Source organism: Aythya fuligula, chromosome 23 (assembly GCF_009819795.1).
Source record: "Aythya fuligula isolate bAytFul2 chromosome 23, bAytFul2.pri, whole genome shotgun sequence".
In the NCBI taxonomy this organism is placed as follows: domain Eukaryota; kingdom Metazoa; phylum Chordata; class Aves; order Anseriformes; family Anatidae; genus Aythya; species Aythya fuligula.
The window spans coordinates 3,040,299-3,065,284 of NC_045581.1; the positions used below are offsets into that span (position 1 = coordinate 3,040,299).

General features: G+C 48.4%; 1 protein-coding gene, 1 long non-coding RNA gene and 4 other non-coding genes across 7 annotated transcripts; all 6 read left to right on the forward strand.

Annotated features, from left to right (window-relative positions):
* Nucleotides 1-957: 957 nt before the first annotated feature.
* TRNAU1AP (tRNA selenocysteine 1 associated protein 1) lies at nucleotides 958-16,278 on the forward strand. Of its 2 annotated transcripts, XM_032202311.1 has the most exons (10): nucleotides 958-995; nucleotides 3,303-3,379; nucleotides 3,490-3,587; nucleotides 4,372-4,471; nucleotides 7,284-7,336; nucleotides 8,583-8,714; nucleotides 11,824-11,943; nucleotides 13,352-13,514; nucleotides 14,075-14,108; nucleotides 15,806-16,278. In XM_032202311.1, exons 3-10 carry the CDS (start codon nucleotides 3,502-3,504, stop codon nucleotides 15,940-15,942), a joined length of 825 nt encoding a protein of 274 aa, XP_032058202.1. In that variant the 5' UTR covers nucleotides 958-995; nucleotides 3,303-3,379; nucleotides 3,490-3,501; the 3' UTR covers nucleotides 15,943-16,278. The 2 variants fall into 2 exon arrangements, with proteins under 2 accessions (XP_032058202.1, XP_032058201.1); XM_032202310.1 differs by lacking the exon at nucleotides 3,303-3,379 and having other exon boundaries at nucleotides 969-995.
* Nucleotides 16,279-21,776: 5,498 nt separating this feature from the next.
* Nucleotides 21,777-24,198, forward strand: LOC116498077. The gene is made up of 5 exons (XR_004254154.1): nucleotides 21,777-21,865; nucleotides 22,173-22,238; nucleotides 22,957-23,016; nucleotides 23,392-23,497; nucleotides 23,844-24,198. It is a non-coding gene; the product is annotated as an uncharacterized LOC116498077 (long non-coding RNA).
* Nucleotides 21,911-22,054, forward strand: LOC116498247. The gene has a single exon (XR_004254170.1). It is a non-coding gene; the product is annotated as a small nucleolar RNA SNORA16B/SNORA16A family (small nucleolar RNA).
* LOC116498248 lies at nucleotides 22,713-22,841 on the forward strand. The gene has a single exon (XR_004254171.1). It is a non-coding gene; the product is annotated as a small nucleolar RNA SNORA44 (small nucleolar RNA).
* On the forward strand, nucleotides 23,054-23,171 carry LOC116498238. Its single transcript, XR_004254161.1, has one exon. It is a non-coding gene; the product is annotated as a small nucleolar RNA SNORA61 (small nucleolar RNA).
* Nucleotides 23,696-23,766, forward strand: LOC116498244. The gene has a single exon (XR_004254167.1). It is a non-coding gene; the product is annotated as a small nucleolar RNA SNORD99 (small nucleolar RNA).
* Nucleotides 24,199-24,986: the final 788 nt, after the last annotated feature.

A 24,986-nucleotide genomic window follows, 5' to 3' on the forward strand; every position in this document is an offset into this window, starting at 1 on the left:
AAACCACCTCCTGCCACTCCAAACCACCCCCTAAAGCCCCAAACCCTCCTCCTGGAGCCTCAAACTCTCCTCAGGGTGCCCCAAAACCACCTCCTGGTATCCCCATCCTTCTCTTGGCACCCCCAAAACCTCCTTCCAGAGCCCCAACCCTGCCCCTGGAACCCCAAAACCACCTCCTGGTGTCCTCAACCCACCTCCTGGAGCCTCAAGCCCTCCTCCCGGCATCCCAAAACCACCTCCCAGTGTCCCCAAACCTCCCTCTAGAAGCCCCAACCCTGTCCCTGGAGCCCCAAAACCACCTCCTGGTGCCCCAAAACCACCTCCTGGTGTCCTCAACCCACCTCCTGGAGCCTCAAACCCTCCTCCCGGCGCCTCATACCCTCCTCCTAGCGTCCCAAAACCACCTCCCGGTGTCCCCAAATCTCCTTCCAGAGCCCCAACTCTGCCTCTGGAGCCCCAAAACCACCTCCTGATGTCCTCAACCCTCCTCCCAGACCCTCAAACCCTCCTCCTGGTGTCCCAAAACCACCTCTGACCCCAAACCTCCCTCTAGAGCCGCAACCCTACCCCTGGAGCCCCAAAACCACCTCCCGGTGTCCTCAACCCACCTCCCGGCGACCCCAACCCCTCCCCCTGGAGCCGATCCCTCCCCCGGCCCCCCGCTCCCTCCCCGTATCCCCGCTCCCTCCCCGCTGCCTCCCTCCCTCCCCCGGTGCCGCCCGCCTCCATCTTGCGCCCCCCGCCCGCCCTGCCTCGCTCCTCCTGCCGCCAGGGGCCGCTGCCGCGGGCCGGGGCCGCCCGTGGCGGCGGGGGCGCCGCTCTCTCCGCCCGCCGGGCGCCGCGGAGGAGGCGGCGGCGGGGGCAGCGCGGCGGCGGAGCAGGGCCGCGGGCACGGCGAGCGGCGGGGCCGAGCCGGGAGGGCGAAGCCGCGGCCCCGCCGAGCCCGCCCCGGGGCCTGCGGGAGCAGCATGGCCGCCAGCCTCTGGATGGGGGACGTGAGTGTCCGGCCGGGACCCGCGCGGGGCTTTGTGCGGCGGGGGGAGAGGAGGAGGAGGAGGAGGAGGAGGAGGAGGAGGAGGAGGAGGAGGAGGAGGAGGAGGAGGGAGCCGGGGCTGCGGGCACTGCCGGGGGCTGGGGAGCACTGACGGGCGGACAGACTGACGGACACACAGCAGTCCCGCACGCTGGCACTGACTGACACAGCCCCGCACTGACTGACACTGACGGACTGACGGACACAGGCAGTCCCGCATGCTGGCACTGACTGACAGACAGACAGACTGACTGACAGACAGACAGACTGACTGACACACAGACTGACTGACACACAGACTGACTGACTGACGGACATACACGCAGTCCCACATGCTCGCACTGACTGACTGACAGGCACAGTCCCGCACGCTCGCTCGCACTGACAGACAGACAGACGGACGGACAGACGGACACACGCAGTCCCGCACCCTCGTGCTGACGGACTGACAGACATGCAGTCCCGCAAGCTCACGCTGACAGACTGACACACACACACAGAGTCCCGCACACTCGCACTGACTGACACGCACAGTGACACCCTCACGCTCCCTGACACCCACCCTGACACCCCCGGCGACACCCTCACACTGACACCCTCACACAGGCGCACACACCGACACTCACCCTGACTGACACACACAAGCTTCCAAGCCGGCCACACACACACACACACACGCCGGCTGACACGCACACCCGGAGGCACCTCACACACAGCCAGGCTCGTGGGCAGGCGCACACCCCCGCAGGGACCCTCGTGTGCCCCACAGCTGTGGGCGCAGCCACGCTCGTGGCACTTGCACCAGTGTCCCTCGCGCTGGTGTCAGGTCCCTCCATGCACTCACGCTGTCGTGTTTGCGGTCTCGCGGGCGCTCACACACTCACAAGCCTGTGGCTGACTTGCTGCTAGGCACCTGTGTGCTCACAAGCTTCAGGGGACACGCTCACAGCACCGACACACTCACAGCTCTGCACTCGTGTTCATGCTACACACAAAGGGACACCTCCAGCCTCTCCACAGCATCTCCTTCAGCCACCCCTCTCACAAACTCTCTGGAACACGAACGTGCAGACCCCAGCAGCCACCACCTGTTGCCTCTACGAGCCTGCCTTTCGTGGACACACACGCACCACAGGGACACCCGCACAGCCCGTCCCTACAGAGCAGGGCTACCTCCGGTGACTTGCACGTGGAAAAGCCATTGGTGTTTCACACTCGCTCCTCAGCAGGGCATCTGCCAACTTTTGCACGTGCAAGGCAGCACGGCTGCCTGTTGTCAGGTGCACACAGAGACCACACGAGTCTGCACGTTTCCTCGTGCACACGAGTGTAGGAAACACCCAGTACCTGACAGGCACACAGGCATGCTGCAGGGCTGTCACCACAAGGCCATAGGTATTTGTACTCACACGGAGCTGTTTGTATTTTCCCCACACCTCTTCACCTCTTCCACCCCACCCCCGTGATGCCAGAGTGAACTCCATGCATGCACAATCCCTCTTTTCACTCACAAACACAGCCACCGTACCCCTGTTGCTTGTCCCACACGGTGCTGCCTGTCCCACGGGCATCACACACAATCCTCATTTCTGTTCTCTTCTTTCCCGTGCCACTTTGTGTTACACGGAGGCGTCCTTTTAGAACCCCAGAATCATTAAGGTTGGAAAAGACCTTCGAGGTCATCTGGTCCAACCCTCACCCTCCCAGCAATCTCACCCACTAAACGTGTCCCAGGACCTTCATCGTGGATTCAGTCCAACTTGCAGTGCCATTTCGTGCTTTTCAGCCACTTACACCATGCAGACACCTGCACTCACACACGGCATCATTCGCACAGGACCGCAGCCACATCACACCCCTCTTACACACCGTGCTGCCTTCCCGCGTGCACCCCACAACACAATCACTGCACCCACAGACCTGCTGCGGGCTGCGACTAGAGGACTCCCAGTGCTGCCCCACGGAGCTCCGTGGTCGCGTGAGGTTGGCACGGCTCTGCAAACCCCGACCCGAGCTCGATGGGGGCTGTGTTACCTGACACACGCCACCCGTTCGTCACAGCACCCCGGGCTGTGCCGCAGCTGTGTACTGTCAGTGCTGGCCCAACCTCCGTTTGCATAGAGAGAAGGAGCTCGCCATCTCCTTACCCCCCTGCTCCTGTGTAGTGAACGCTCAGTTTGTTGCTGTATGTCTCTGAGTGGCTTTTGTCCTTCTGTGAAAGCTCCCTGTTCTCTGAAATTCATGCTGTCTCTTGGGTTCCACTTTGCAGACTGTTGAGCCTGGTTCATGCATGCCTGCTGGTTTTGAGTGGCATCGACCCTCTTAAATGAGTCTTCTTTTTGAAGTGTAAGGGTAAAATACTTCTCAATAATGTTTTAACTGCTTAGGGTGACATTGACACATATATTCTCCTTTTTGTAGTTGCCCTGATCTAACTTATTTTTTTGCTTTTGTAGCTGGAGCCGTATATGGATGAAAACTTTGTTTCAAGAGCCTTTGCCACCATGGGAGAGCTTGTACTGAGTGTAAAAATCATTCGAAACAGGTTGACAGGGTAACTCTTTCTGCTTGTTCTCAATTCGTTCTGCCACTGCATCTCTACATTTGGATTGAACTGTTTGCCCTTTACGTGGCATCGCTGTGGTCCTGTCCGTACGAGAGTGATTTTCCCTTTCAGCTTTTCACCATTGCTGCCAACAATATGAGGGTATTGATGATAGCAATGGGGAGGAAGTTGCTGGCTCTTCGACCTCCCCATCAGTGAACCATCCTGCAGTGCTTCAGCACTCCTTCAGAATGGCCCACGTATGGCATACAGTCCATCAGGGAATTACGTGTTCTGGGCTGAATGAAGACTTCAGTGACGAGTCTGTTAATCATTGCACTAGTGCAGCTACATGATGCTAGCAGAGGTGGGAAGTCTGACTTAGAAAGAGCCACATGAAGACCTTTTGAGTTCGTTTAGAATGGGTGACTGTACGCAGGATAACGTAGTCTTGTGTTTTTGTAAATGCTGTAATTTCGTTGATGGTTGCTTTAATTTGGGTGGGAAAAGTTAGAGTCTGTGAAAGGAGGAAAAGGAATAACTGAGCAAAAGTATTTTCTGTGTCCTTATGTTGACCTGACTTACTGGTAAGTAGGGGCTATCACTTCAGTGAAGATCCAAGATTACTGTGCTAGGTTCTGCTTGGTAGCTAACGTTTATACTTTGAAAAGGAAATTGTCCCATATATCGCTGCTATAGCAAATTTCCTAGCAGTTATCTGAAAATATAGTAGTCCTCCTCAAATGTTTTAAATCTGAAATCCTTTTCTCTCCTCTCCTGTGTCTGTGTTCAGAATTCCAGCAGGCTATTGCTTTGTAGAATTTGCAGATCTAGCTACTGCAGAGAAGTGTTTACACAAAATCAATGGAAAACCGCTTCCTGGCGCTACACCGGTAAGTAAATCAAATCAGCCAGTAGAAAAGCAAATTGTGAAGAAATAGAGGTAGAAACTGTATTTTGAATAATGATTACATACAACTAGTTAGCAAAGTGGTATTGTTCTTTTCTTTACACTTAAGTTAATGAACATAAAGCTGTTATGTTCTTACTCAGATAATTATTGAAAAAAATGTTAATTTTTGTTTGAATGTCTGGATAATATCCAGGTATAGAAATGTTGTGGTGTGTTTTTCTATTTCTGAGCCTTTCTACTGTTACCAAAGTTGGACTGATGAGAAACCAGAGAAGATCAAGGAAAAAATAGGTTGAGTATACGTACCACAGTCCTTCTGTCTCCATTTGTAGTTCCATATGCATTTCCTATAGTTTGTACGTTGTGATGTATGCACAAGCTGAACTTGCAAGTTTACACTGAGTTTTGCGTAACACTGATTTGCAAGAGAAAAGTGACTTTCAAGCCTTGCATTATTCTTGGCCCTTAGCAAAGAAAAGTTATTCAAACCCATTTACAGTGGAGAAAGAGCTAGTCCATTTTATAATTGCAACGCATACCAAATGTCTCAGGTACCTAAAAGCTAGGTCGTTAGGAAGAAGAGGAGGAATAGTCATAGAGGCTAATTTTAGGGTGTTGGCTTGAATGTGTAGAATATTAAAATGGGATGGCTGACACAGCTGTCCGTTGTACCCACAGAATTTGGCTGCAGTAGCTGGGATGACTGGTTCATAAAGCAGCTCTAGAATCACCTCTATGACAGTTGATATGTTAAGGTAAATGGACGTCTGTTTCAGAGTAGTTAATGCACTGATTTGGAAACTGGGAAGTTCAGGTGGTGTTCCTTGAACTATTTCATCAGCCTTCCTAAGAGGATGACATCCCCTGTCAAAAGGGGTAGGTAAGAGGCTTGGAGGTCCTCTCCTGTCCCATTTAATAACCCATATACTGCAAGTCAGAGGCCCTGACTAAAGGAAGGTAATCTTCCTAGATGCCTTCCGTAGCCACCAGAGAGAGAACGAGAACAGCTCCTGTGAGAAGACGATGATTGAAGTTTGGTTTTGGAAATGCTGGCGTTTATCCAGAGTTTAATTCAAAATGTAGTGTTGTTTGGAGGGATGATTTCCATAATGCATGGAGGGAATTATGGATGTCAGACAGAGCCCCAGTGTAGGCAGCCTAAACCAGTGCCCTCAGCAGGCAGCTGTCCAGCTCATCTCTTGCGTTTAGATACTTTTTCTCTTGCTTGCAGAGAACTGAATGTGGCTCACTCTTTTATTTATTTTTAAATCCTGAATCTGCCAAAGGACTAACAGAGAGCTGTGGTGCTCTTATTGTCTTTCTCTTACAGAATTAGTGTCCCCAGTTCCTGTGAGAGTGGAAATACTCTCAGTTTTTTCATTGATTTTAAACCCGAAGTATTGCAGTGAAGAACTAGATCCAAAGAAAAAGATCAAAGTGTTTTAGAATGGAATCTCAATTTTATGTTAAGAAACTAAGCTTGTAAATGGTCCACAGAAAGAGTTGTGTACCACTGTGCACCAGTGAATGCAAGCATGCAAGGAACATGATTATAGCCTAGAGTTAAGTCTTTGCTCTATTTCCCAAGAATTATTTACGCTATCTTTGAGGGAATGCATCGTGCAAGGCACAGGAGCACTCTAGGCTCTCCACTGTACTAAACAAACGTTCTGATCTCTAGGTTATGGACTCACAGTAGGCTTGCTTTCTTTGACCAAATTGAATTCTTTGATGCTATGCCACTGTGTAGTACAGAGGGATGTCTGCTTTGGAAGCCTGTTGGGAGATAGAAAAATGGTTTTGAAGCCCCTCATACTGACAAGGGAATCCAGCTTAGGTCTTCCACTGCCCGGTGAGTTATGAAACCAGTATTCTTGTAAAGGAGTGCAACCCTTTGCTTCTTCCTCTGTCAGACATGTTTTGGAAGAAAATAGCAGTTACCATTGCACTCTGCAGTGAGCCTGCTTGGGTCACTGTGTGCTGAGCATCACGTAAGAGTGCCTCTGGGACTGAGACCCGCAGGATTTTGAGGTAGAAGATCTTCAGCTCCTTAGATCTTGGTCAAATTTAAATGTGAGGTGGGTTGAAACCTGACAGGATGGGGGCTATGAGATCCAGATGTGCCAGTGACACAAATCTAGGCTCCTGGGGAATGTTTGTTTTTTTTAAAAAAAAAAGATTAAGTGCAAAGTTTAGGGAGGCCTCCACTATCAAACAACAGGTAAGTCTTTCAGATGACCCCCTCCCCCTTTTTTTCCCCCCAAATAAATAAGTGCATCATCCAGATGCATCATCCAGAGCAGACTATTTAGGCATGCTTCTAGAATCAGGGATTGATTCCATTTTCCAGTGTGGCAGATTCTGCCCTGTCAGTATTCTTGTAATTCACAAATGTCCAACTACGTGTGCTATCATTTCAGTTTAAGACCTTAAAATAAGAAGTCATTTAATATTTGCTGTTAGTACCTCAGTTTTCCTTCCTTCTGTAAAGAAATAAAAATTTGATGCTACATAAGGTCCACCCGTCTTTCACTAGCTTTATAAACTGTTAAAGTAAAGACAGCCCAAGCCTCTTGGTGCAGGTTGTTTGCTGATTTTCATTTTATAGCTGTACTGAAGTAAAACAAAAATGTTGTTCTTGATACCTTAACTGACTGGCCTGACAGCGCCGAACATCTGTCAGTATTACATTTTTTAAAAGTACATAAAGTTAGCTTCTTGTATTTTTTCCTAATTGTTTGGATTCACATGGAAACATTTGAATGTATGGATTCATTTTTGCCTTGTTTCAGGCAAAGCGATTTAAATTGAATTATGCAACGTATGGAAAACAGCCCGATAACAGGTAAACACTCAATATTCAAATATTAGTTTTGCCTGTTTAATGTCTCCTTATCAATTACCTTGCAAAGAGTATTCAAAATATGTAAACCCACAAGTTCATCACTGCTGGACAAGATGCACAGCTAGCAGATTTGGACAGGAGAGAATTCATGGGATGCATAGAACCAAATCTTGCACCATTTTGTCGAGCAGTGCCAGATAAGTAAATCCCACAATTAAAAATGTGGGTTACATTAAACCGTCTTGGGACACACTATAAATATTCGTGATGCTGCAGCACGCTGGCACCGTATAATGCCATGAATGTGTTTGGCACCTGGGTATAGATGCAGTGGTTTCGCACCACCTGGCTTAACTGGCTAGAGTACCACCGCAGTCAGCAGAGAGGGAGAGGCGCTCGGAATTGCCCTCTGGAGGAGCCCATCTTTCTCCCTTGACAGTGAAAGGTGTGTAAGGAGGTGAATGGGCTAAATTAGGCTTCTGAAGTTGGGTGGTGTGAATACCTTTCATAATGCCTGCCCAGAAACGCTTACACAGTTGAATTAATAATAACACGAGGAGATGTTCAGGCAGGTGTGTACTAGGGTGAAAACAACACAGTCCTGCAATTTCCAAGGGCAGTGTTAGTCATATCTCTGCAATTATATTTTTATTTTAGATGATTATTTATGAATCTTTAAAAAAAATAACAACTTGAGATTAGAATCAGGGCATGACAGGTGGGGCAAGGAATGAGATTTACAGCTGGTAACTAATTCTTGTGGTTCTATTTGCTCTGGAAGTAGTCGTGTGTTACAGATGGATAGCACAACCTTTCTGGCCCCAGCAACTTGCTCCGTGAGCCTTTAGCAGAGAGAGGTTAACTTAGACCACCTGTCAGTTTTATGCTTTTCTTTTTTTGTGGCTCAGCTGGTTTGTCAGGAGTGTCTTTTTAAATATTAAAACTTTTTAACATCAAAGTATCTAATTTATATATTATAAGTTAAGATCAGTATGTAGGAAATAGCAGATTTATAAACAATACAATAATGTTTCCTTGCTGTGTTAGAAATTCCTATACGGTGCCCAGTTTAATATCCTCTGAGAACTAAAAGATGGAATTACCTTTAAATACAAAGCAATATCAAGTAGATGTCCTTTAATATCACTTCTCTCTGAAGTCAAATTCGTAGGCTCAATGTTAGCTGTCGCTCAGCGCGTTGTGTGTGTGTATTTGTGCTGAAGAAGTTTTCTTTTGATTTCTTTAGTCCAGAATATTCCCTTTTCGTGGGAGATCTGACTCCTGATGTGGATGATGGCATGTTATATGAATTTTTTGTTAAAGTTTATCCATCGTGTAGAGGTGGAAAAGTTGTTTTGGACCAGGCAGGAGTATCCAAGTAAGTTATGTTTTATTCATTCTTTTCTTTCACTTCACATGCAGCAATAGGAAAGATGTAATGCAGCAAGGGAAAAATATTAATTATATAAGTTTAGATTTTAGTAGATCCCATACCTGCTAAAAATACAGTGTTCTTGGATTTTCACTCTGCAGTGTTTGGGTTTTGGTAGGTCACTGTGGCATATTGTCACTCTTCTGTCGTTGGGCTCCTTGTGTGTTGGCAGTATGTTACTGCACTTCTGAAAATGCTAAAAAATGTCTAAGTGATCTATAGACACTGGTTCCTGGACTTTCAGGTAGAATTTTGCTTTTGCAGCCTTTCGGCTGTTGAGTTCCATTCTTATGGAAGCTTTACAGTTTTTTGTTTCACATGGGGTAGGGCGAACAAAACTATGATTCATTGTCGTGTAGTTAGTAGCTGTATTGTTCGTCTTCACTGGAAATGTCTCATCAAAAACAGATGTCAAAACCCTGGTTTTCTTAATCTTAACCAAACATTTTCTAAATAGCAGAAAATGAAACTCTTTTCTTAGAAGAGAGATCACTCAGTTGGTCCACCAGTTAGCCAGCATCCTTATTTTTCAGAACAGAACATGGCTTCAGTGACACACAGTGTTCTGACACAATGCCCGTGTGTTGTGGCCGTAGATCTCCCTCAGTCTCACGTAAGGGTTTCTCACTCTTCAATACATTGCTCTGAAGGAATGTCTGGAGGTGTCTTGTCCAACTTCCCACTCTGAGCAGGGCTGCTGCCAACACAAGATCAGGTCAGCCATGAATTGTGCAGCCTGGAAAATCTCCCAGGATGAGATAATACAACTTGCCCAGGCAGCCTGTTCCAGTGCTGCAACAGCTCTCTAGTAATGAAGTTCTCCCTTACATCCAAGCCGAACCTCTTGCAGAGCTGCTCTGTCACTCTCTGTGCTGTTACTGCCACCTCGCCTGAGACCAGCTGTGCCCAGGTGCCTCCTCCAGCTCCTGTTTTGCTGTACGTGGTGCAAAATAGGTGGTCGGTGACGGATGTTGGGCTGTTAGGTGGCTTTGGGAACAGTTCCTAGGTGCAGATGTCAAGGAAAGGTGACCTGTGGTAGCTGGGGAAGGGATGGGGATTTACGTATTGCTGGGAAGAGCACAGCAGGCTCCCCTGGGCTGTTGCTGCCAGGGCTTTGTTGTGACTTGTGCAGTTACTCAAAGCTGAGGCAATGCAGGTGCTAGTGTGGTGCGAGAGAGGATCTTGGGGTTTGTGGACGTGCCTGGTGAAGCCCAGGCCCTTCCAGGCTCAGGAAGGCTCCTCCCAGCACCTCCAGCACAGGCAGGAGAGGACCTTGGAGCCTGGTGCTGCAGTACTCTGCCTGTTCCTTGCTTCATGCCATGGGTGCAGGCTGGGGGTCTCCTCTTATCTGCTGGGACAGGACAGAATGTCTGCCAGGGAGGTCCTGACCTCATAGAAATGACTCATTGTTGGGGTTATTTTTGGCAGGGGATTTGTGGGTTTTTGTTTGTTTCTTTCTTTCTTTCTTTACAAAATCTGGTTTAGCCACTGATATGGAAAAAAAAAATAATCCCAAAATGTTGAAAGGATGGCTCTCTGCCTTGCTGCACCCAGCCAACAGTGCACTACATCTAACTCTCCATCCAGCTCTAGTTTGGAACTGGCAATATTCATGGCTTCACTTCAACACTTCTGGTCCTGTCTGAAAGGCTACGGGAGTCTTTGTAGCAGCTTAGAAACGAACACACTGATGTGTGTGAACACCTAAATGTGATTTACACTGGTTAAATTCACCACAGTGCTTTCACAGAGGGCAAGTTAAACTAGGATAACCAATTTTAAACAGAATGGGTACCCATGGAGAGTTTTGCTCTTGCTTAATTATCTAGTTTGTATATAGACAAGTCTGAGCTTTGATTTGGGCTTCTATATCGGGAGCATACATACACGCACGCACATACGTATATGTAAATATGCATTTGGACTTGTCTGTGTAGCTCGTTGCATTTTCTGGAGCACTGACTGCTCTGTAATAGCTTCCAGTGTGGCCGTACTATGAATGCTAGGTGATGCCACTTTCAGAATTATTGTGTGTGTTATTTTGCATTTCATTGTTCCCACAGAATAGATAATACGCTGTAAATTTACACCCTCGCTTACGGCTCGTTCTTTTCCCCGGGTAGGCAAGCCCTTTCCCTCCCAACCTCTTTCCTTCACCTAGATGGATTCCTCTTTCCCTCCCACACCTAAGTCTTTGATCTTTCTGCTGCGTGAGGCGGCCCATCCCATCCTGGGATCCTGGCACTGCCCCTTGGATGCTGTTGCGTTGCTTCTGACTCACTACAGCATCAAATCCCACGCAAAGGACTTTTGGGGCTGGGGGGAATTGGTGTCTCTTCTCTGGCTAACGTACACCCTGCTGTTAGTGCTGCAGGGGAGCATCGCTGCAGAGGTGAGGGCATGCTGGCTGCACGTTACCCTGCTCAAGTTGTGCTGTCAGCAGGTTTTAGCAACTTGATGTTAGGAGCTTGTTTTTGAGTCCACTGTTGAGAACGCTGACAGGATCGTGTGGTTGTTGGGAATGACAGAAAGCCTGCTTGAATAGCTTTGTGTTGGAAAAAGGACTTGATTAGAAAGTGCATCCTGCTCAATCCTATGGAAAGGCGAAGTTTTCCTTCCTCATGGGGCAGTTTTAGGTATGGCGATGATGCCAATGTCTTGTCGATCCTGTGCTGACTTGCAACCGTTCAGATTATCGGTATCCTCCCAATATAGATTTGAGGCTTTGCTGCTGTCTGTTCATGCATTTCAACACGTCTTGTGTCAGCTCACTTCAAGTTCCCCAGAATCCACTGGCACAAGGTTTAGTTTACTTTTCTGAAGCTCTTGAAAGTGCTCCCGAAGCTCAGACATGTGTCAAACATTCTGCAAACAATGCAAAACAACTGGAACAGGGAATCATTTAATCTCTCCTAAAAGCCCTAGCGCAAGCGTTTTATTTGCTGTGTTTTTCAAAACCAATTTAGATTTCACTGTAAATGTTAAAAAAACAAGCAGCATGGCTTTTTTTTTTTTTTTGCTTTTGCTTGATACAAATTATTCCGTATCTCTGCAGAGGTTACGGGTTTGTGAAATTCACGGATGAACTGGAACAGAAAAGAGCGCTGACAGAGTGTCAAGGAGCCGTGGGGTTGGGCTCTAAACCTGTACGCTTGAGTGTGGCTATACCAAAAGCGTGAGTATAAGAGCAGACAGATGTCAGATTTAAGAGCAGTATCTTACAAAAACACGTGCATTTTTTAATAATTTTTGGTGATTTGGGTGCACATCCTGGATGTTTCCATCACAAAGTGAAGGAATACACACAAATATAGTAGACTAGCTGGAGTGTCAGAATGCAGAGGAATCAAAAAATTATAACGTTAGATCAAGACTAGACATTTTAGACTATTTTTAATTATATACATTATTAAATGCACACACATACACACACTGTATTTAAATGTGTTTATTTTTGAAGTATATGTTCCTTTGCATTGAAATAATCTAAATCTGCTTATTGACTTCTGGATAGCAAAGCTCAATTACCTTGCTGATTCTATTACAATGTCTACTGATTTTTGGGGCAGGGATTAACTTTTTTTTCTGTGTTTGTTCAGAACCTGATACAATGAGATCCTGGTCTGACTTGGGGCTCGTAGCACTAGGGTAATACACATAATAGTAATTGCTCCCTATTTGAATAATATTTAGATTTTCAGTGACCTCAGAAGTCTTGGGGGGATAAGGAAGGGAAAAGGGAATGTACTGTGGTAAGAAGACTGATGTTTCCCTCTTCCTACTTCTCACTGATTTCATCATTAGATAAAGCTTTGCGTGTGACATTCTCATTTGCAAGCTACATTTGTCATCTCATTATTTCAAATCCTGATAATTAGGTGGGATTCCCAATTTCTTGGGACTGCTGCCTCTTTATGCCAAGGAAAGAGAATTTTAGTTAGCTGACAGGCTATTAAACAGATACATTTTAATTACTTGTAGTCCTTTTTACTTATGAGCTCTTTAAACTATTTGCATTGAAGACCATCCAATTCAGTGAGAATGGGGACAACCCGTTGTTGCTTAGGCTTTGTGACAGTGGCAGAAGGGAGAGATTTTGGACCATTCTCACCAAAAGAAACCCCAGTTCTTTTGCAAGGCTCTAAGTCTTTAGCTCTTCATGTAAAGTAAGACTCAGTATCTCGTTTCAGGAGGCTGCAGAGTAGTACCTCTCATTTGTCAGAAAGAAAAAGGGACCCAAGAATCTGGATCATGGCTCAGGATATTCTAAGCTGAGACCTGTAGTCCCAAACTCTTCCCTTCCCAAAGCCAGGAGGTGATACTAAATTACTCATAAAGAATGAAAGCAGTGTTTATTTTATTAATGAATATGAATACAGGAAAGGGGGTTAAGTATAAACCACTTCTTTCTTTCTGCACATTTATGCAAATGATAAAAATTACCACAATAAATAGTGAACGTATTGTAAAGAATGAAATTTGCATGCTAGAATAAACCCTCTGTACCTTAAGCTATTTCACTTCTGCTTTTTCATAGTTGCTCTGCATTATTTGTAACTTATTCCCGCTTTGTTTTTTTCAAGTAATCGTGTGAAACCAATGGAGTACAATCAGATGTACAGCTATAATTATAACCAGTATTACCAACAATATCACAACTACTACGCCCAGTGGGGCTACGACCAGAACACGGGCAGTTACAGCTACAGCTACCCCCAGTACGGCTACACGCAGAGCACAATGCAGGTAGGACAGGGCAGAGCGCTCCCTCTGCAGTGATCCATCAGCACAAAACAGCTTTCTAAACTCTAGTAGGCACGTTATCTTCAAGCTCTTCTGTTTTAATACAGCTACTTGATGAGGAAGCAGAACTGTTCAGCAGACCCTGGCCTGCGATGTTGTCATGTGTAGGGGTTGTTGCTAGGACTGGGTGGGTAGAAAGGTCTGTGGGGTATAAGGGGGCTCTAAATACAGTTGCCATGGTAGAAGGTTTTCCTTTATATGGGCAATTGGACAGCCAGTGCTGAGATTGACTACTGGGATCCTTCATAGGCCTTGGTTTAGAGGATAAAACAGATCAAGACAGCCACCCACTGCACCACAGGAATTTCAAGAACTGCTGCCTCTGTTAGAAGTTCAGTGTGTGATCTCCCCCTGGGAGTGGATCGGAGGGCTTGTGCGTGAAGAACTGTGTTGTAATCAGTCAGTTATAAAAGTCAGCGTATGACAGTAGTAATCAACAGGTGATGTTTGTTTGAAATAAAAATAGTATCTGCTGTCCTAAGGGCTTTTTTTTGTCTTTGCAGTCATATGAAGAAGTTGGCGAGGATGCATTGGAAGGTATGTTTCTTCAGTTCTTTATTGAAGTTGTGTATTTCCTTTGCACTGATTGCAGATGGAGAGTCTTTCTCAAATTGGCCCCTAAATTCAATGTATAATATACCTTTGTCTTTGAGTAAATTTGAGGTCTGAGAAAATTTGCTGGTCCCTATCACCTGGCTTGAAACCTTATTTTACAGTTGCTGTTCTTAGTCTAGACAGTGTCAGGGCTGAAACAAATTGACTTCACTGGCATTGAGACCAGTTGTGGTGTAATGTTCACATCTCCTTTGCCCTGAAAATACAGATATTGGTCTTCTACAATATACAAGATTATATTGTATATAGATTCTTGTTATTTAGAGTCCAGGCTACTTAAACCGTGCTTATTGTTTTAAAAACAAATAATATCAGTTAGCATACTGGTAAAATATTTGTTTTAGCAGTCATTAGTTGAAATGAACCACTAAAACATATTGTGGTTTTAAATATACATGTACATATGAGCTGTTTTCATTTATTCACTCAAGAAATACTTATTTTGTACTAGTAATTCCAAATTTCTGTCTTGAATGGAGTATGCACGATGTAGTGTATCTTACTGTTCTCTTAAAAACAAAAAAAAATGAAAAACAGTGGAAGTAGAAAGCAGCTAGACCCTGTTTATGATCTGTGGCTATAAGTAATGGTGTCAATGAGAAAGCCCTCGCTGGCTTTTAAAGGCATTACACGAGAGCTTTCCTTTCTGCTGAAACTAATACGCCAGTGCTGGAATTAGAATATCTCTGGGGTGTCTTTTGCTCGTTGATTAAATTTCCTATGTACTAATATGTTGAAATTTGTAGGAAGCTGAAATAATGTTTTGCCAGTGCATCGCTCTTTTCTTAATTGTGTTTCCCTGTGATGTGTTGCAACATGATGTAGCTAAACCCAAACATGTTTACAAGCATTTTATTCCAGATGCGCTTTGTAGTTTTTCCATTCACTTAGCTACTTTCTTTGCACTCTGGTACTTGCGTACTGACCTAAGTGATTGGAACAGTTTGTTAGGTGAGCTTTAAATCCTACGGGAGGGGTGGGTAATGCAATGAGTCAATTTTTGCAAAATGTTAAGTATACGTTGGCAGCAGCAGAATGGTACCCACTGGGTCGCCCTCCTGCCCCAAAATGCTTTACAGACATTTCTTCCAGCTGTAAAACAGGGGACGTGTTCATGGCTTAATTCACTGGCACTTCTGTGGTTACTAACTGTGAAATGCTTTGAGATGTTCGAGGCTTTGGCAGACGAGCTCTGGTGACTCTTGTTGCAGCAGCGTAGGACGCTCCCGTCCCCAGCCATCCACTCTGACCCCGTAGCGGAGGGAGCAGACCGGAACGTGTGCCTGCGCCTCCGCTGCTCCCCTTTGCAGTCCGGTGCCTTCTTGGGCAGTTTAAGTGGCTACACCGGGCTGCGAGGTGCAGGTATGCGTTCTCTCTGTTGACTCTGCTAGGGGGGCAATCACCACTGGCAAGAGGGACATACCTGCACCCTGTTAGCTCTTATCCCATTGCACAAAGGTTTACCAGGGCTGTTCTAGTCAGGCTCATGACTGGGCGAGTGATGGGAATGTTTTGGGACTCCCTCCACATTTTTCTCATAAAACTACCATATTTATGGGGTGGGTTTTTTTTCTAACGCATTTAGTGTGTGACCTGTTTGTCTGTCTTTCTTCCTTCAGACCCGACGCCTCAGTTGGACGTCCACGAAGCAAATAAACAGTTTATGGAACAGAGCGAAGAGCTCTACGATGCCTTGATGGACTGTCATTGGCAGCCTTTGGACACTGTCTCGTCAGAGATTCCAGCCATGTTATAGCCTCGTTGCTGAGGCACTGACTGTGTGACAAACCCGCCAGTGCGCTCCGGACTGTTACGCTGCACCTGGATCCTGCGGTAGTGAGGGGTGGCCCTTTGTGCACCCAGGTCTGTTACTCGAAGTACAGGAGGCCTGTGGCGTTGCCTGTACGACATGAGTGTCGTAGGAGCATCATGGTAACTTTGATTCGTGGTGGAAGTTAGAACTGCAGCAGTTTTATTCCTTTTGTCTTGAAGTGAACTCTTAATACTTGTAATTTATAAACTTTCAACCAGATGGCACAGGGGAAAGACTCCACTCCAACGTACAATAAAAAAGTTGGTCTTTTAAGTAAAATTACACTCTGCATTTTGGTTCCTGCCCCCCTTTCTGTTTGGATGCCCATTTAACTGTCTTTAGTCACTTGATCCAACTCCCATAAATGTGTTTGTTTATTTTCGAAGAGTCACTGTCAGATACCGCTAAAATGTCTCAGAAGCTTTCTAGTGACTGGGTAAGGTTGCTGTAAACTGAGTATGGGAAAGAACTGTGTCGATGAAAGTTTGTGTTCTGCTTAATCTAAGCTGTGATCTTGAGCTAGCGAGCTTATAGCTTGGTGTTCTGAAGCAATCTGCCTGAAGAGCATTTTGGAAAGCAAAGACAGGAAGGAGTTTTATAACTCTACTACAGACCGATGCCTTCCACCAGGTGGTCTCTAGCGTGTTTGGCTTGCCTCTCCACCCATCTGTGAGGAAATAATTCCTCAGCAGTCGAGCAGTTTAGAACGCTTTTCCCAACAACCTTGTTTAAATGTTACTCTGTGTATCATGCCTTTCTCATTGTGGACAGGCCTTGATGGTCTCGTGATGATGTTACGGTTTCACAGCGTCTTCCACTGTCTTGTCAGAGTGTATATGGTGAAACTGAAGATCTTGCAGCAAAAACGGGTCAGAGCAATCTATATTTTGTGCAACAAATTGTTGCTAACTTGGAAAGCATTTTTCTACTGGATGTTGTATAAGCTGGATGGACGAGCAATATATTTAAGCTAATATTATGTTGCGTTAGAGGTGACAGCGAAAATGATAGCACTTATGTACGTGTTATAAGCCCTTTTCAGGCTTTTGTGCCTTAAACTCTTTGAGAAACAGGAACAGATAAACTACCTGTAATAAATGTCTGTCCAAGAAATAGTTTGGTAACTGGAATTGCTACTGCAAAGCACTAAGTTGCCTCCCTCCCCATGTTGATGCAGAGATTTGCCACAAAATTTAAATACTTTCATAAAACCTACTTCTACTACGCCTTTGTTTGTGTCCATAATTATGATATATTTGTCAGTCTGTGGTCTTTTTATCAACTGCAATGGTAAACGTACCGTGGATATGAGGCTGGTGGTAACGTACTCTGGATTAAGCAAATTTCTGAACAAGTGCTAAGAGTGCCAAGTGCTGGACCCCTGCGTTCTCACCCGCTGTGAAGTTTTTCCTCCTGCTATGTTTTTGACTGCTGTGGGCTGCAGACAGTGTCCTAACCTTGAGTTACTCTGAATTTAAGGAAATGAATGTTCCCGGTGCAGTGTTTGAAAGGCAGCAGAGAGGTGGAAGAGAGCAGAGCGCTTTTTTCTTCGGATGGAGCTACTCGGCGGTGCTGAGCACTGAACAAAACGATGCCCCTCAATAGAGTGGTGTTCTGGAGGTGATGTAAAGGAGGTTTTTGTGTTCTGCAGTGACACGCTTTCTGGATCGTTCTGTTACTGTGCTACAGGAGTGCTACTCTGTGTGCCCTTCGTTCCCTTTTTGACCTGCTGTTCTCTATCCCCCCCAAACTTTTGCTTTTATAAAGCAGCCCTCCTCACTCGCTGCAGGAGGTGACCTGAAGCCACGATTACTTTTTGTGTTGCTGTTCTGTGGCTGGCCAGCGCTGCTGTCCTGTTTAATACTCCCTAATGGATGGGTAAGCCACATCCATCTAAGCTCCGTGAGCTACGCTGCTGCCTGACAGCTGTCACAGAGCCGATAATTGCAGGAGATGGAGGACGAAGGGAAGCAGCACTGTGTAAAGGACAGTGGGACAGGTTATCACAGAGTAGCACCCCTCACAGACAGTGACCCTGGGGCAAAATCATTTTGCTGTCTTCTGGTTTTGTCACAGAAAGTTGGTAGTGGTCTGATCCGTCATTAGTGGCATCCCAAGCTTCCAGGATAGCTCTGACATACAGACCCTCAGGCCCCTATGGGGAGAACAATTTGGGAATACAGAGGCCAACAGAGATTACCCACTGAGGCCTCTTTAAGGGTGCTACAGGGCTTAAAACAGCTCGTGCATTTCTTTTTAGGAAGGAGGTTGATGGGAGTGTTTGGGCCACGCTCCCTTAATGCGTGAGGCCGATCCCTCTCTGCTGGCTGAGGAAGGGAGAGGCAGCCCCCAGCAACAGGGAAGGGGGGCAGGAAAAGCCCAGGGCATTAGGAGAGGAAAACAAATTCTTACAGCTGTCTATCAAAGCTGGGAATTACCCTGGAGAGACGGGTAAAATCGAACTGCTCCCCCACCCAGGGAATTGGGGTGAGTGAGACAGGAGGCAGCTTCCTCTCCCTGCTGTGTTACGGATGGGAGAGGTGCAGCACCAGGCTGGTGAGATGAGAAAGCATCCTCCCTCGCGTTACTTTGTAGGCGTGGGGTTTTAATCATCCCTGCCAGCCTTTTGGGGTTGTTTGTGAATCTCTGCCAATGTTCTGTTGAGCTGGTAATCTCTCCGCACTTTTTTTTTTTTCGTGTATCACTTACCCATCTTAACGTTCACTTTCAGCTCCTGGCCACTGTTGCAGCACCTGGAGCACAGAGGAGACTTTTATGTGGAGTTACAAAACAGCCAGTCACCTGGATGTGCAGGGTTTGTTTTGGAATCCAAGTCAAACAGAGTGTGGGATTTCATTTCTTGTGGATGGCTACAGGAAAAGCCCTGACTAATTACCATCTGGTATAATGCAGGGTGAAAGATGAGGACTCCATGTAGTAAGGTAAATTCTGCTTTTTATCTTTATGTGCTAAAGGCAAGAAATCCGAGGCAGGTGATAGCACAGCTCACTGAGATTATGTAATTCTTGTAAATTGCATCAAAATCTGTGATTTAGATTCCGAAGCATTCTGCCTTTCAGCGTGCAGCATTTACTCACAGAAATGACTTAAACATCCTTATGGCATTACGTGGCTGAGCTGTGATGATCCAGTGTAGATTATTCTTTAAATTGCAGGGGCTCTTGGATGACAATTTGAGTCACGGAGACTGGAAAAAGTTCAGCCAACCGTGGAGCTGCAGCGAGGTGGGTGTTCCTCCTGTCGGGCATTGAGTGGCGATTGCCAAACCATAAGCTGCCAGGCTTGCAGGGTATCCTGTTGTCATTACCGAGTGGTTAATTAAAAGCCAGCACCGGGGACAGCCTGGGGGAAATTCTGACCGGCTTCCAGTGGCGTGAAGGCGAGGGGCGTGAAACCTCTTGGTTACCAAGCGTGTGCAAGGTACGGGGTCTGAGCAGGCACCTGCAGTGATGTTTCCTCTGTGCCTGCCTAAAGAAAATCCCTGTTATTTGGGCCAGTTTCAGGAGACAGGTTCATGTCGCACACGCTGCCAAGAGGTGCTGAGCGCCCTTCAGATCCTTCAAAATCCCTTTTGAGAAAGGGAGATGTTGTACTCTGATCTTTAAGTGCTGTTGGTTTCCTCATTACTGCCTTGCTAATCCCCAGCTTCTGCTAAATGAGATCAGAGAGGAATTTTTACCTTCCAGACTAGCAATCTCCCAGTGCCGCTTGTAAACCGTACTGGATACTCCAGTTTCTGGATTTAACTTGGGATTTACTTAGACAAGAAATTAATTTTATGACAGGATGGGCTGCACGTTTTAAATGCAATAGCTACATTTGAATGCTGATAAAACTAGCTCAGAAAAAAAGGCACTGACAACGCTTTCTTTACCTTTTTGGTTGTTCAGGACATCTCTTCAGTAGGTATCTCCTTTTTTTTTTCATCAAGTTTTATTGCTCTTTTCTTTCTTAGCAGTCATTTCCCAGCCCAGATGGTTTTAACAGGTGCAGTAAGTGTTGCAAGGTGGTCTTTGAGCGTACTGCTTGGTACGTGCTCCATTTCTCTCAGCCAATTTCATGCTTCTTCTGCAGATAAAGCAGTTAAAATGCTGCAGATTGAGAGCTGTTGCATGGCCAGGGCTTGTCTTGTCCCTCAGTGCCCAGGACCAGCAAGCCAAGTGCACCAGTACTGGGTGCTTGCTTTTTTATAGAGAGCTTCCCTGCGGCTTACTCTGCTCCCACGTGTCCAGTGAAGGAGCTGCAGCCTCTTCCAGCATCTGCTCTCCCCCTGCAGGTTGATGTAAGGCTCCAAACCACAAGTGGAGGTTCCATCAGGGCCTTGTGACCATACAGTTGAGCACTGCAGCAGGATTTTCACTGCTCTGCATTGTTCCTCCATCGGTCTTCGTGCTCAGACTGTGATGAGCTGAGGTCTACTGAGCAGTGTCTGGATTTCATATTGATCTTTGGGGATTTTCCCCACTTACTTCCTGAACACCTGATGTTTACCAGTGTTGTCTTTTTCTTTCTTTTTCTTCTTCTTTTTTTTTCCTACAATGAACTCCCAATTTGTCTCAGGATTTGAGCGGGAAGTTTCTAGCTTCAGTTTTCGTGAGCTGTTGTCCCAGGAAGAATTTGGGTCCCCAGGGAATGCCTTGTGACTTAGCAGAACAGCTGCAGGGGCTGTGGAGTCTGGGGCCACCTGCTTGTGACCTGTCCCAGCAGCTTTGACAAGAACTGTTTTTAGAAGAGCTTGCTCATGGAAGGTTTGGGGCTCATTTCCAGACCTCTGCTTTAAATGGGTGCCAGGCTTATTTTGCCAGTAATCTGGCATGTCTGTGGTGAGGGGTTACTGGTTTGAAAGGGTGATGTGAATTTCTGATCTGTGGATTTTGCTCAGAACAGGTTAAAACCTAAGTATTGTTCTCTGTCTGCTTTTTTTTTTTTTTTTTTTTTTTTTGCCCTTTCTCTAGGGCTCAGGGGCAGGACACAAAGCTTTTGCTCTAAGATCCAGCTTTTCGACCAGATTCTTCATGGTGGCCGTGCCTTCAGCATCCGTACCAGCAGAAACTTCATCAGTCCCTTCCAATCAGCGGGTAGGTGCTCTCCTTTTAAACCCTTTCCACTAATTACAGATCGGGAGCCAGGAATGTGACAGAGGGATTGCCTTGGCAGATAGATAGGCTCTGGCTTCCAAGAACCTTTTATTCCATTCCCTGAGGGTGGGGTGTGCCCCTTGGCCTTCCAGAAACATGGAGCAGGAGAACTGCAGCAGCTGCTTCACCTTGCAACGAGCAGCCCCTGGCACACGCCTCAGGGGCGGACGAGAGAGAAATTTGTGTGTCAGTGCCAGGGAGCTGGGGGGTCGTGCAGGAGGCGGGTGGCACAGCACAGCTTGCCCCCAGTGCAAGTTCAGGGCTTGGAAACGCAGGTCCTGCAGCGCTGGGGTGAGGTTTCCCCCTCCCACCCCGGCTGCTGGCGGTTTGGGGCACGTTGGGTTGGGGGAGCAGCAGGGCCTGGCATGGCGGCGGGTGGGGGGGCGGGGGGGTCCCCGGACTACAACTCCCAGCAGGCGCAGCGGCAGCGCCCGGCCGCAGCAGCCAATCAGCGCCCGCGCTCTCTCCCTATAAAAGACGCGCGGCCGCCCGCCCTCGGCCTTTCCCTGTGATGGCGGCGGAGGCTGAGGGCTGCGGCCTGGGCGCCATCCGCCGCCATCCGCCCGCTCCCGGCGCTTTTCCTCCGTCCTGCCCCGCCGCATCGCTGCCTCGGGGGCTCGGCTACCGGGCGGCGGCGGCTGGGGGCGCTCGGATGGCGGGCGGCGCGGATGCGGGGTGACATGGCCGCCGGCCTGCCCCTGGAGGAGGTAAAAACCAGGCCCGGAGGGGAGGGGGGAGGAAGACTGGAGCCTGCCCGGCCCTATCGAAGCTGCCTCTGCCTCGATGCCGTGGCAGATGCAGTCAAAAAGGAGCCCAGAGCCACCCGTTTTCCTCGACGGTCGCCGAGCAGTTGGAGCCTCCGTAGCTGCCCGGCAACATGAGGGGGAAATACACGGCCTGAGGGGAGCGCGGGGCCCGGAGGGGCGCCCCAGGGGCCTCGCTGCGAGGGGAATGGGAGGTGGGGGTGTTGCTGCTGTTCTGCTGCTTTAAAATGTTTATTTTTTTCTCCATAAGAATTTACCTGGAGTTCAAGATTGCTGTGGTCTGCAGCGTGGGAGGTGGCCCCGCAGCACCAGGCAGGTGAGTGGTGTGATCCGGGCCCTGCAGGCTGCCCCCACTGCTGGCAGCGGGGCTCACTGCCCTCGCTGCCTCCCGTCCTCAGGGCAGCAGCACTGCCCAGCCCTCTGCTCGCAGATATTTCTGAAGGCGGTTCCTGTTCCAGGTGCTACAGGTCCCCTGCAGGAGGATCCTTGGATCCCTTGCAGGGCTTGTTCCGTTGATGAGGCCCTGCAGGGGAGGATTTCCCACTGGTGGGCTTGTTAAAATATTCCCTGCAGTCGTTAAGATCTGTGAACTCCCCTTATTTCCTGCTCTTACCAAAATCATGTATAGTAGGCGTAGAAGGAGGATTTCTCCAGCATCCCTTGGCCCTAGTGGCAGAACTGAGGATCGAATTTGATCCAAAGCCAGTAGATGACTTTGCTTTTGATGCGTTTGTTGCTTCTTTCTCCAGCTGTGGCAGGTTTTGCCAAAACAGGTCGGTTTTTACGTCCTGTGCATGTTAAACCAAGAGTTGTGGCTCTGAAATAGCTGCAGGTCTCCAACGACATGCAAGAGCAAGGGGAAGGTCTTTGACTGCTGGGCCTCTTCTGCCTGTTGCTGTCACTCGCCCTTCCTATACGTTTTCAGATATTTTTGAGGGGGCTTCTCCCTCACAGGGGCTTGGGTTTGTGGGCTGGCTGTGTCAGCGGCGTGTACTCACGAAGCAGTTGTGATATGTTGTTGTGATGTGTTTCAGGGCTCCTCGATGTTCCCGAGCTCGCCCAGCTGATGCCCTGCCTGCCGGGAAGGACACGAGGTGAGAGCGTGCGCCCTCGTCAGAGCTCGGCAGCCTGTCCCTCCAGATCCCTTTCCCATCAGATCTGGATACCGGTCTTGTGGTCAAAAAAGGAGGAAAAGGAAAATTCAAACTGGTCTTGGCCTTTTTGCTGGTCCAGCCCAGCTCTGAGAGGGGCCAGTTTGATGACAGTGTCAGCGTGTTCCCCTGGCGGGAGCTGGGGTGGGAGTGGGAGTCAGGAGAACGGGGAAATGCGTCTGGCGTAGAGGCCAGAGATGCAATCAGGGTTCCTGGGCTGGTTTCACAGGGGCTGGATTTGAATTGAAGCATTAATTCTCTGCGCCCAGCAGCCCACCAACTTCAGGTGCCCACCAGTGACTCCATTGTCTCTTTCAGGAATTATTCCCTCAGTGGAAGAGGCTGAGAGCTTGTGAGCCCCTCTCGGTGAAGGGAATCAGTTTGCTGAAGGCCGAAATCATGAAGAAAGTGGGATGTGGATTGGGTGAGTGGCTTTGTGAGCGATCAGATGTTTGGTGGTTTTGAGGGGGATCTCAGCAGTGCTTGCTGGGGGCAGCTCGGCCTGTGCTGGAGGTGGCAGCCTGCTGGGGCTCTGCAGGTGGGAATGATCAAATTAATTAGTGCAGCCTGTAATTGGGTGGCCTGATACCTTCAGGGCAGAGTCCCTGTGGGATGAGCTCAGCCTGGTCGGTGATGATGCCTTTGTTGGGAGACTGCTGGATGAGTCCTGCGGATATGGGGCTGAGGCCAGGCTCCAGCAGGAGCTGACCCCCTGTGCACTGCATCAGGCTGAGCTTCCTTCTGACCGGGCTTTTTTCTTCCCTCCCCAGGTTTTTTTGGAGCCGAGTGAGGTTTCGGTGTCTCAGATTTCAGCATCCTGCTCCCGAAGCCGCTGCAGTTGTGTGTGACGGGATCCCAGCTCCTCGGTGAGCCGTGAGCTCCCCCAGCTGGGGCAGCTGCTGCTCTGCACCCGGAGCTGTGCACCGCAGGCAGCAGGAACCTTGCAGGTTCTGGTGCTGCTGAAGTTGCCGTTTGTGTGCTCGCTGTGGAAGAATGATCCCTTCCAGGGAGTTTTCGCAGAAAAAGAGCTTTGGGGGGAGGATTGGGAATATTTGAAATACTTAAAATAAGTGAGTAGTTGAGACTGCGTGGAATACTGGGGTTAAATAAAGGCGGTCACCCAAAGCTCCTGCCGTGTCTGTGTTTGTGTCTGGGGTTTGTGATGCCTGCTGAGTGTCCTGAGCCCAGTGTGGTGCAGGGGAGCACAGCTCGGGGCTCCTCAGAACGCATCTGGGTGCAGAAGGTGAAGGCGCAGTGGAGCTGGGGCAGCAGCCCAGTGGCGCTTCCCTTTCCTTTCCCCCAGCTGCTGGGGTGCCAGAGGGGAGGGAGCCGCCTGCTTTAAGACAAAGGTGCCACTGAAAGGCGGTGCTGAAGCTGTGCCCACAGTTGGGTGCTTTGTGGAGAGCAATTTGGGGATGAAAAGAGCTGTTCCTGTCTGTAAGCTGCCACCAGCGGGAGGACAGCAGTGACCTGGTGCAGGGAGTGGCATGGGAGTGACCCGAGTGGGTGGGGGGGAGTGCTGGGGGTGCAAGAGAGTCTCCAGCCCCTCCCATCCCTGGGGCACGGCCCCAGCTCCTGCCCGCAGCCTCCTCCACCTCTGGGCTGTTCTCTGTGCTCAGTGGCAGGTGACAAGGACAGCTGCAAGGAGCAAACAACCAAACACCCCCCGGGCTGTGCCCCTGGGGCTGCTCACAGCGTGGCAGCCTCTCCCTCCTCCTCCTCCTCCTCCTCTGCTTTGTTTGTCCCGGGGTGGGTGCGAGGGCAGGACGGCTCCGTCCCTGTCCCCAGGGACAGTGCTGCGGGGTGGGGACAAGGGTGGAGACCTGGCCCCGGTCCCACCAGCACAGCAAAGCCCCTGGGGCCGGGATCCGTCCAGCCCCATGGATCCCTTCTCCCCCAGCCCAGCTGCTGGC